General features: G+C 44.4%; 1 protein-coding gene across 1 annotated transcript; it reads right to left on the minus strand.

Moving 5' to 3' along the window:
• Positions 1-3,742: 3,742 nt before the first annotated feature.
• On the minus strand, positions 3,743-8,059 carry HOXA11 (homeobox A11). Its single transcript, XM_071560995.1, has 2 exons — positions 7,215-8,059; positions 3,743-5,741 (listed from the first exon to the last, which is right to left on the minus strand). The coding sequence occupies exons 1-2, from the start codon at positions 7,870-7,872 to the stop codon at positions 5,509-5,511; spliced, it is 891 nt and encodes a 296-aa protein (XP_071417096.1). The 5' UTR covers positions 7,873-8,059; the 3' UTR covers positions 3,743-5,508.
• Positions 8,060-12,050: the final 3,991 nt, after the last annotated feature.

Raw genomic sequence — 12,050 nt, forward strand, 5'->3', positions numbered from 1 at the left:
CATTTTCCGGCACTGGCGAGAACAACGGGGCTTTCTATTGTCCGGAGAGCCCCAAACACCATATAGAAGCAACAACGGTATCGGGTTATGTATGTGTGGGGAAAAATATTACATACTCAAGTCGGACTTTTAAGTGTACCCCTTCTATTGCAAGAGAAGGGCCACACAGCTCTATCAAACATTTGAATCTGTAGCCCTTCTCCCTTTTCTGCTGTCTTTCCTTTAAATAAGGTCTGGATGCATGTATAAATATCTTTTCCTTTTTTTGGTTGTGTAATAGCTTGGCTCTCAGGCACACACGTTAGCCTGAAGTTTCGATTTCAGAGCATTGAATGAAAAGATTGTGACAAAAAAAAAAAAAGAGAGAGAGAGCGAGAGAGGGAAAAAAAAGACAACAAAACACAAACCCAAAGAGCTTATGAAAAAGCCTCCCAGGGTTTTGGATGTGGCATGTGAGCTGAAGTTGAGTACACGATTAATTAAACACAGTGTAGACACTGAGTTGGCTTCGGCTCTTCCCTCCAAAACATGCAAACCCAAATGATGTGAAATAATAAACAGTTATTGTAAGAAACAAGCTTGTTTTTTTAAAATATTATCCTATGACCGCGACCGTCAGTAAACAATTCGTAACCAGAGGGCGCTTTAACTGCTGTTGGGGTCCCTTTGATTTATTCAACAGAGTATTGAGTGGGGCAGGGAAACAACAAGGGGAAAAATAAATATTTGATCAAATATGCAGAGTTTAACTTGACTGGTGTAAAATAAAATGTTGCAAAGGGACCCTCAAACCTCCCTGCTTCTCACGTGGCTTCTCATCTCCTGACAGTGCTGAGGGGAAGTCAAAAGGGATCAATATCGCCAAGCTTCTAATGGAACATCTTTGATGAAATCAATAGGTTCCGATAATCATCTAAAACCTGTTCTCTGCCGACTGAGCATGTGCTTTTAACTACACTTGCAACAGTTTTCTTGAAGTACAATTAAAAAACCACTGAAGGCAAGTCGCACTACTTTACATACGAAAGCAAGGACAAAATAGTATTTTTCATTTTTTCCGGACAGATATTTAAAACCTTGTCCTAAGAAAACACGTATATTAAAATATGTAGCCAAACCAGTATCTCCTCCATATACCACCGCCTTCTCTCCCGCCCTTCTCAAATGGAGACATAACAAAAACATGTGAAAACTTTATGGGCATGAAAAGTAACCTGGAGTTAGGGGTACTCATAGCGAGGATAGAGTTTCAAAGCTACAACCCAGAGCAGCCCTGAGCACACGAGCATGTGGGACTATTGTTTGTTTACAGCATGAGAAAAGAAAGAGAGAAAGAGAGAGAGAAAGAGAGAGAGAGAGAGAGAGAGAAGAAGGAAGGAAGGAAGGAAAGAAAGAAAGAAAGAAAGAAAGAAAGAAAGAAAGAAAGAAAGAAAGAAAGAAAGAAAGAAAGAAAGAAAGAAAGAAAGAAAGAAAGAAAGAAAGAAAGAAAGAAAGAAAGAAAGAAAGAAAGAAAGAAAGAAAGAAAGAAAGAAAGAATCACATTAATAGTTTTTAGCATAAGTATGTCAAAAGTTGTTTACCACGATCTGTTTCCAGCTGCAAGGAAGCAGACTACCCTTTAGAGTTACCAAACAACCTTAACTAAACTATAGTTCAAGACTAATAAGATCATCAGAATTGTCTGTCATTTGCAGACTGTGTTGCCATAGATCTATTTGATTGAAGACACCTACTGTTCCACACATAAATGTCAAGTTTCATAATATTTGCAATGCTACACATTTTTCTTTTTTTTCCCTTTCTTTTTTCTTTTTTTTTTTTAATAACTGGAAGAAATCTACAAGTTCCTCTGAAAAAATATTTCCAAATAACATAGATTTTCCATGCGACTGGCCAAAACGAAGAGAAAATAAAAGGTCATCTGCATCTTAGAAGGTCCCTTCTATCTTATTTCACGTCCTAACCACCAATTTTTGCATCCCTGCCCCTCTATGCAGTTCTTTACTGCTGTGCTCAGCGGTCAGGGCAAGGGTCGCCCCAGATCTCAAGGTACCACTCCAGTCACCGCATGCTCCTAGCCATTCTCCACGCTGGGTAGATGTATAAAACACTTACCTTCACGCATTTCCTAACCCAAAGCCCAGAGGCTGTATCTCCACGGAGAAGCCCCTGCGGCTCCCCCCACCCCCGGCATCCCGAGCTGTTTTTTGTACCGCGGAGCCCAGAAAGTGCAATCATTACCCGTATGGCTCCAGGGTTGCAAAAAAGTGAACAAAGCCCAAGGGTTTTTTTGGTTGTTTTTTTTTTTTTTTTTGCTTTGCAGGGCTGCTCCCCTCACCCCGGGCGGCTTTGACATTGATCTGAAGATCGCCATCTTGTGGCAAAGCAGCCCCTAAACCGCGACCGCCGTCTGTCCGTCCTCCCGCCCGCCGGGGCCCCGCGGCAGGACGGTGGCGACGGTGGAGGGCAGTCATTGCTCACCTCCCCGTGTAAAAACCTCTGAGCAAACCTCCACTGCTTTTATAGTGATGCATTTGGTACGGGCGAGCGGACAAGTCATGGACAGGTTTTATGGCCGCAATGTCACAGTAACACAGAGGATGCGATTTTATTGGGCTAGGAAATCCAAACCCCGACCACAGAAACTCCATGCTTTAGCTGTCCCTCGGATTGGCTCTGAATACCAGTTAATTTTTAACCAGGAAAGGAAGTTTACAAGCTTAACTTTTGTTGTCATTCAGCTGTCCATTCGTCCCTCTGTCCTTCTCCCACTGTCTGTCAGTCCATCTGTCTGTCTTCTTTTAACTGGCACTTCCCCTTGCATACCGGGCAAACAAACAAAGTCCCCTCTTCTCCCCCTCACTTTCCACATTCCCTTTGGGCAAACGTTGTCTGACTGGGTGGCGGTGGTCAACAAAGGCCCAAAGTCAGTAAGTCCTTCACCTCAAGGTTATGGGTGATGTCTAAGCAATACAGAAGTTCAAAGCCAGTAACAACGTGAAAACAGAATGTACTTTCTTCTCTGGATTAGGATTAGGGTCAGCATTAAAGATTTAAACACTCTTCCCAAAACACATTCCTATCTCAGCTATTGTCTGGGGCATTGTGCTCCCCCAGCCCCAACTTTCTCACTCCAGCCCTCCTCCTCCTCGCTCTGTCGCCAGCCTCAGTTCACCCTCTCCCTGCCTTGGAGATCAAGGACAATTTCAAACAGTCCATTTCTACCACACTGCCGTGTGGGATTTTCTTTCGCCCCCAAAGACAACAATTTTCTTAGTGCTCTCAGCTTCTGGCCGCATCCATTGGCTGGCTTGGACCTTCCCTTTGGTGCCTGCTTATAAAATGTGCCCCAAATGCTACAGACAAACATTCTCCAGGACACACGTGGTGAGTAGCAAACTGCAGTGGCACATCAAACCCTCGAGCATAGGACCTTGCCCTGTCAGTGCTGGCAGGATAAGGAAAAGGCCTAACACGCATCAAGCTATGAACACAGTTCATTTTCCTTTTCCTGTTAACCACTGAAACAATGCTCGAACAAGCATTGTTTACTTGTTAACTCCAGAGTAGAAAATTTAATGACAAAAATTCACAAAAGAAGAGCAATTCACCCCAAATTACTGAACAAGGTCATGAGGAATTTTGGGTCTGAGAGTTACACCAGCTAAAAGAATATCCAGTAATGTGACACCAGAGTGAAAATATAAAATTTCCAATTTTTTTTTATTTTCATTGTGCGCTGCTCCACTGTATACATGCAACCAAATAGTTTTGTATATTAAAAGAAAACTGTATATACATATAGATGATACATATTGAAAACCGTGACATCATATAAAGATATTGCATTTTGTGAACTGTGACAAAGAAATTACATCCACTTGATAAAATTTATTAATCAAAAAACATTCTTATCATCCCTTTGTTGCACATGTAAAGAAATCCCATAGTCTTTACCCCCAAAGGAACAATTAAAAAAACAAAACAAAACAAAACAGAAAACAAAACCAAAAAACAACCAGAGGGGGGGAAAAGCATTCAAACAAAATAGGTCATGGTTTCCTTTTTTATTATTTACAAGTCTTGTAAAACACTGTTCCTGTATGAAATATACATTCAGATACTCTCAACAGCAAATTACCTTAACGATAGAACACTGTATCCTTTGTAAACTGATACAGAATTTTAAATATTTTTCTAGTTTTTCTCTTTTTTAAATTTTTTTTAGTTGCAATTTTTCACGCTTTGGTTCCTGCAGGGAAATATATATATTTATAGATATTTAAAATAAGTCCGAACAACTCTCCATTCTTTGCATATGTCGACTGAGTGACAAAGTAGAGCTCATGACATTTAAAGTAGACAACAACAAAATTGCCATATTTACATTGTTTGGCTTCTGTTTAAGCTCCTCACTAATCACCTTAAATGAACATGTGATCGAGTTCTTTTTATGATCCAATGTTAGCGCATTGCACAACTCCGAGTTTCAATTATGTTGTTGTGTGGTGTTTCCTAAACTGTCGTTCTCCACAGGTATTTCCTGAAGAAAGTTTGTGAGCCAGAAGCCAGAAGGTTACTTTGCTTTATGGAGTTGTTTCTTCAAAAGCGCTGAAATTCACACTTTTTGTCGTTTCATCTTTAGTATTTATATATGATTGATCTCTTAAAATATGACAACACATAGTCTGTTGTCATAAATAAAAAGAGAGCTAATTAAAATTTGCTAATTGTATTTTTAGTGATTGTTTCTTTACCGTATATGGTGAATTTATACCTGATTTTGAAAAGTGAATAATTGCGTCATTCATTTAGTTCTCTTTCTTCCTTCACCCCCATCCCTCCCCACACCCGCAATCACTATATGCATTATACAACTACTCGAGGTTGACTCCGGGAAGGTGTAGGCATGACATCCCTCCTTCCTTTAATTCTCTGTGTGTATGTGTATCGGTATGTGTGTGTCCTTAAATTCTCATTTCAAATCCATGAGCAATGGAACACTGCATCTAACCCAGACATTTCCCGCTAGGGAAGAACAAAAGATTATTTTTCAGAGTTTATATTCTGCAGTGGTCCTGGTTGTGTGAGCTCGACCTGGCAGTCTCCAGACAGTTGTTTCACAGCAGCACAGGGACTAGAAAGGGCCGAAGGTGTGCGAGTCTGGGGACGGAGGGGTACCATCCCCGCCTGTGCCTGCCGAATGTGGTGGCAGGATGAGCCACAGTGCCCAGAAAGGTAAGAGGTATGGATTTTGCACCCAGAGGAGACGTGCACGTTTAGAAATGGATCCCATATATGTCAAAATGAAATCGATTCCAGTTGATAAGTAAATACGTATATAAAAAAATCAGCATTGCAGTTCCAGACTAGGCTTACATGTGTGTACAGCCTTGGATTCTTTCAGTCCTATCAGATATACACCTCCTTCCTCCGTATAACCCTGTGGCTTGACCTTGTCAAGGGCGAAATCTGAATTTAATCTCATCTTGAAAAATGCTATGAGTTTTAAAGTAGTGGATTAGCTGAGTAGTATTGTAATCGGTCCCTGTTAATTTTTTTTTCTTTCATTCTTCTGTTCTGAAACCATATTTTGACTTGTCGATCGGTCAGATTGAGCATTCGGGAGAGCTGGAGGCGTTTCTCTTTGTTTATGTAGACACTGAAGAAGAATTCCCTCTCTAACTCTCTAATCTGGTATTTGGTGTATGGGCATCTCTTTTTACGCGTACGCTGTCCACCTGTGGAGTGAAAAAAGGCAGAAACATTTGAGACCCGACGGTAGCCGGCGGCAGGGGCTGAGGATGGGGGAACATTCAGGCAAAACACAATGATATGGAAAAGACGAGTTTTGCCTGCTTCGAGGCCGGCGTTGGCAGGTCTGAGGCCTGGCGCCAGCCCTTCGTCTTGGCCACTGCGTGCAGCTCAGGACTGGGACCTCCTTGGCTGCTGCAGCGCCGCGGCCCCGGGCAGCGCGCAGGGCGAAACCCCCGTCGAGACGCGGGAATCCGGCCTCGCTTCCTCCGCTGGGAGGGCGGCCGGAGGAAGAAGTGGTAGCGGGGGGTTCCTGCGGATTTCACGAGCCGGAGGAAAGCCTTTGTAGACTGCTCGGTCGGGCGCCACCACGCTCGCGAAGCTGTCCAGGGAGCAGCCATCACCTGGCTGCCTGCAGCGGGCAGAGCACCATCGGGCGGGGGCACTGGGCCCCCTGCCCTCCCCAAGCCCATACCAGCTTGGATCTCTCCCCTGCTCCCTGGCCTAATTCTGGCTCTCCGTCCCAAGCAGAGGAAAAGCTCCTGAGCCCAAGACTCCTTCTACCCTCAGCAGGCTATTTTCAAGCATGGTCTCCAATGCATCGAGGTATTCTCCTCTCGATTAGCCATTACGGTTTTAAAGTTCATTAAGCAGAATATAAAAGGTTTCAAGGTTCAGGAACTCTTTACATTAAACGTAGCTGCTATCCCTTTAAAAACTTCCTTTTCTGGTACAGTTCATTGTCGAGGTATTTTTTTCTCCCGGCCGTATACTAGCTTTGCCTTTTAAAAAGCCCACATAAAAAATCAGACTTTGACAGATTGAATAACAATTGTAAGTAACAAACTGTTGGACAGGAGGCAACACGTAATTGCCACAGTGCCTTAGTAAAATGGCTTCCTTTAGACAAAAAGGCCAGCTTTAGGTTAATTTGCTCCTTTTAATATATCGCTACAGTTCAGGCGGCTACTTTATCTGTTAAACGCTATTCTAGTGAAATCGTTAAAATGGTGAAGGTTTTGAATTCAGCTCCTAACTAGACTTTTGGTGCAACACATGGCTTTTATAAAATCACTGGATTACATTGATATCAAAGGAGTAGAGATCTCCTTTTTTTTTTTGCCGAATTTACGGGCACCGAATGAACGTTATTATATTGTAGAGAGTTGACCACGGAACTCTTTTTATTATTATTACTATTATTAAAAAAAAAAAAGAAAAAATCAGGAGAAAAAAAAAATTTTTTTTAGACATCCATTGCCCGGTGGGTATTTCATGGCCAATTTCAGCACTAAACACGTGATCTCGCCTTTTATAACGAAGTTTTGTTGGGGGAAATCTAAAGGCCCTTCATAAACCTTATATGCTTATAAAACAGCATATAAAAATTTAACAGCAGCGGTGCGCTAGATTTCAAGTTGCCTTTTCTAAAAGCGCTCCGGCGCTGCCTTTATACGTACTGGAACTGCCGGATTTCTCCTCATTGTTGCCGGAAGATGACTCGGGACTGCTGCTGCTCTCCGGCCGCCTCCGCCTCTCCTTCTCCGCCGTTGTCGCCGCCGCCCTGCCGCAGCCGCCCTCCGAACTTGAAGTTGCCGCCGCCCCGGCGGCCGCGGGCGCCTTCTCGCCACTCTTGTCTACTGGGTAGTCCGTCGAGGCCAGGTTTTCCGCTGTGCCATAAGCCGTCTCGAAAAACTGGTCGAAAGCCTGGGGTAGAACCCCGTTCCTGCCCACAGTGCTATAGAAATTGGAGGAGACGTTGGTGCTGGGGTGGTAGACGTTAGCTGTGTTTTTGCCGAACATCTCGCCCATGCTAGCAGTGTTGGTGGCAGGCAGGCAGTCTCTGTGCATGATCTCCTCTGCGGAATAGCAGTGGGGCAGATTGTTCCTGGGGTGCCATTTACTGGAGGGATCAATGGCATATTCCCTGAAGGTAACTTCTCTCACAGGTTGGACCTGGGGTAGGTTGGAGGAGTAGGAGTATGTCATAGGGCGAGAAGACGGGGTTTGGGGCAAAAAAGAAGGGAGGCTGGAAAAATCAGGACCCGAGACGTAGTAAGTACAACTTGGCAAATACATGTTAGAGGAACAAGGAACACGCTCATCAAAATCCATCATTAGGGCTACCTCGGCTTCTCCGCATTAGCTGAGCTTAACATGATTCTCTAACGCAGCTGCCCCTTTGAAGCGGATCCGTGAAGTAAGAGATGGGGAGACGTAGGCTGACGTGGAGAGCTCTCCCGGCGGCGGCAGGGAGGTGCGGTCACGTGGCCCGACGTTGACATTGACGAGCGGCGGGCCCGGGCCCCGCTCCCTTTGTGGCCATCGCGGGGGAAAGCAACAGCTCGTCGCCAGCGCCCAGGGGCGAGCCGAGCGCAGGTTAGCCGAGGGGAAGCCTGGGAGACACACAGCCGTCCTGCCACTGCCCCAGACTTAGCCGCCCGGCCCCTGGCACCCTCTGGCTCTGGAGCAGAGAGGTTTATCAATTCCCCACGGGGTTAGGTGAGACCTTTCTGTTTGTTTGTGTGCTTGCTGGGGCGTTCGGCGGCTCGCTGGAAGGCTCTGAGGAGAGCACCGTAGGGACTCAGACACGATTTCTTCTGGAAAGCTGCTTCCGAGAAGGAAACACTCCTGAAGAAAACGTCTTTTCTCTCCTTTTTTTTGGAGGGGATGAGGGAGTGGGGGGGCTTAGGTTTGGGCTTCCCTCCCTACCTCCACCCCACCTCACTTCCCCTCCCAAAAACCAAAAAAACAAACAAACAAAAAAAAAAAAAAAGAAAAGCGCCCTCATCCTTCATGGTTTTTCTGGAAACCTTAATAAGAAGAATGTGCCAGGGTCAAGTCTTTACTGATTTTCATGCTGAATAGATTACATGCTTGCATTCATGTTCACTTCCGAAGCCCTTAGTGTCTTCCTTCCCTTACTTACATATTAACCTCAAATACCCTGCGTGGCTTCAGTCAAGTCTGGCTGGAGGTAATTAACAATCCCGGGTTCCCAGGACGCGGGTTCTCCGTCCTCACCCCCTTGAAATCGTTCCCTGCCTCATTCACAAAGCCAGAAAATCAGAAAGTCTTTTAAAGTGCAGACCACGAAGCTAAAGTCTGTTTGCTGATCTCTCCGTCTCAACCCTACCGCTAAACACCTGGAAAACCAGTGGATATTGGGCTACCCTGGTTTGACAAATACTCCGAATTTAATTGCAAAAAGCCTAGTTAAAATTATTTGACATACTGTTAACTCCCAGAAACAAACTCGCCGTACCGAGGTACTTTCCATTTAGCTTCGTTCCATTCCTGAAGGCTGAGATCCAGGGAGACCTATTTCAAAAACATGGCTACACTTTTACTATTGTTACATGAAAGGGATGATATAGAAAGCGGATCGTACAGAGCAGAGACTAAAAAGTACTTCTCTGCCAATAAAAATGCACACCCCACCGAACGAGAAGAGCCAAAGAAAACAGAGGAATACGCCAAGGAATACAGCACCTTTTGAGGCACGGACATCTCTAAGCTCTCGGAAAAAAAATATTTTTTTGCTATTCTGATGCTCGATTTCAGAAAAGAAATATTTAGGTTCCGAGTGGATTTCATCAAAATAAAAAACCAGAACAGCAAAAGGCTCTCGTGAAGTCAGTGCTCTTAGGAAATTAGGCGTAGTTCAAGATCCATGTCCCCGTGGATTTGGGAGTCTAGTGGAAGGGAAACGAAAATACTAGAGAAATAATATTTGGACTTTCCCCCCTCTTTCTCTGCAGTGCCGTGGAAGTATTTATATATTCGGAGAAAGTTCTCTAGTAAATTCTGGAAATCTTCAGTATTTAAATGTCAACATCGATTTGTTTATTTATTGCTTAGCTTATCGTTACCGACTCAATAACAAATCTAATCATGTTATGCAGAGAGAAAATATTCTCATTATGCATTTCCCCTACATTATTGTTAACTATTGCATTTGAATTCAAGCTGTAAATTCAATATTATCAAGTAATTACTTTGTAGTGGAGTAAACTAATTTATTAGCATTAATGTTTATGTGCCTTTTTCTTATTTTACAAGGGTTACCGTTCACAAATCAAGTGCTCTGGACGTATCCCTGTAATGAACTCTTTATTTTGGTTTTCTGCAAGAACTTCTTACCCTTACTGCATGTCTGTGAGCTGAACTTGAAATTACTGAATTAATCTTCCAGCTTGACATGTTTGTTAGAAAGTGGATGGAAAGAGATTGCATATCGTCAAAACCGCTGGCAGAAGACTGCAATGTCGTTGAGGGATTGTAAAAGGGGTATGGGGTTTTCCCTCTCTCTCTCTCTCGGTCTCTCTCTTTTTTTTTTTTTTTAATCGAGGTGGAAAGGGCTGTGCAAAGCTCTGGTTGGCTTTTTTCCTTAACTCCGTAATTTTGTTCGCATTTACTTCCCCCCTAGTTTTTGCGGGCGAGGGAGGGTGTGAGGAAGTGGTGTGGAGTGGCTTAGGGGGTCGGAAGTCCTCTTTTGGTCTCCGAACATTGGTTATTTTCCATGTATACCCCCACCATTCAATTCCGTCCATGAAAAATCTCTCCCCACACTCTGCACACATGCAGACACCCCTCCCTTCGAACAAAAAGGAATGTATAAGGATTTCAGTGACTTTGAGATAACAAAGGCGCCACCATTGCCGAGCCTCGCCCCGCCTCTGTGCCATAGCAAACAAATTCTTGCACTTGTATTAGGGCTTTTAAGGCTATAATTGAACACGGCGCGTCTAGGAGAACCGAAAACAGTTCTAGACTGACCTGCGGTTTTATAGCTCTTTGGCAGTCAACTTCAGCTTGTGTCAGAGCAGACATGACAGAGCTGCCTAATGCCTAATCGCGGGACAACACCTCCTCGGACTTACTGCAGCCCCGTCTCTAGCGTTTCAATAAATTTCAAACGTTGAGGCTAGAAATGGGGAACAGTGCTGGCACAGGTTTGTATCGGGCTCCTTCCCACTTCGCTGCAGCCGGAGTTGCGGCGCCCTACCAGGGTCCGCCGTGCCAGAGGTCGGGGCAGCCTCTGGGAAACAAAGGGAAATTAAGGCAAGAAGGGCGAGAAGGCAACTGGAAATAGGAGTGTGTGTGCGCGAGTGTGTGTCTGGGCATATATATGCTTGCATAGCATGCACACGTGCAGTCCCGATGCCTGCTTTTGACTCGCTCGAGCTCTCCCTGCCACTTCTCCAAACCAAGCAGCCTGTTTCTTCAAGTGGGTTTGCAAGGCAGAAGGACCCCAAAATGCCTCCGGGTCCCGCATAACAAGCGGGCAGGGTGATCGGGAAAGCTAAGAGATGCAGAGCTCGTCTGGGAGCGAGTAGACACCCAAGACACAGGCTGTTCTCTGCTTTATTTGCTGTTAAGCGGAACAGAGATAATGTACGCCTAAAGCACCAGAATGTGTGGGTAATTGCAGGGAGCCTGCTGTTAAGTTGCTGGGTTCAGCACAATTATCAATGTTGATTATTTGGTCTAACGTTGAATTGCTCTTTTAATACAGTAATTGGGACTTCCGCGTTGAGGAAGGAGGAAAACCGAGCCTTCCCCTCGCTAACCTCACTGAGAATAACATAAACAAAGGCAGGCATTTCGTTTGCAGAAGCAAAATGCATTCGTTACGCCTTCCCATGTATTTCGACCGGATTAGAGGGGGTAAAACCGCTCTGAAATTGGGACCTCTGCTGCAGAGCGGTTTTGCAAAGGAGAAGCGTGGCCAAGAGGTGGGGAGACTATTACCCATAGCTGAGCTAAACAAAGAGAGGAAAAAAGCTACATTTCTTCTTTGGAGAAATATAAACAGAACCAGGATGCCTCGATAACCTAGCTTTTACATACACAGACAGCATGCAAAAGGAACTGTTTAAGTCACTGCCGCTTCTCCAAAAAGTCAAGTTGTATTGTAACTAAATTGTTGTCTTTTGGTGCACGATTTTGCTTGAAAAATAGTTGAAGTCGACCATTTACCTTGACAGTAGAGTGGGTGTCTCTAATTAACAGGAGAAACGAGTGCTAGAGGGAATTTGCGTCAAGAGAAGATATTACGGGATCACTGGCTTCAATCTCTGTTCCTTCTCTCAAGTAGGAAGGGTGAGGGATGCTACTACTCGAGCAGGAGAAAATAACTCAGGACAGTGTTTAGTAAAATTGCTGGTTGATTACAGTCTACAAAGGCTTATTAGTAAAACGTGGCACTAGGGAATTCACAACGTTGTTGCCAAAGAGAAGTGCACCCCCTTCCCACCTTTACCAATGAAAATAGCGTCAAAGGGCGATAATTC

The sequence above is a fragment of the Pithys albifrons genome, chromosome 7 (genome assembly GCF_047495875.1).
Source record: "Pithys albifrons albifrons isolate INPA30051 chromosome 7, PitAlb_v1, whole genome shotgun sequence".
NCBI lineage: Eukaryota > Metazoa > Chordata > Aves > Passeriformes > Thamnophilidae > Pithys > Pithys albifrons.

Excerpts from the sequence above, each read along its gene's own strand:
- HOXA11 (XM_071560995.1), bottom strand. The coding sequence starts at position 7,872 with ATGATGGATTTTGATGAGCGTGTTCCTTGTTCCTCTAACATGTATTTG. Across the intron at positions 5,742-7,214 it reads GGAGAAATCCGGCAGTTCCA|GTGGACAGCGTACGCGTAAA; the intron begins GTACGTATAAAG and ends TTCACTCCACAG.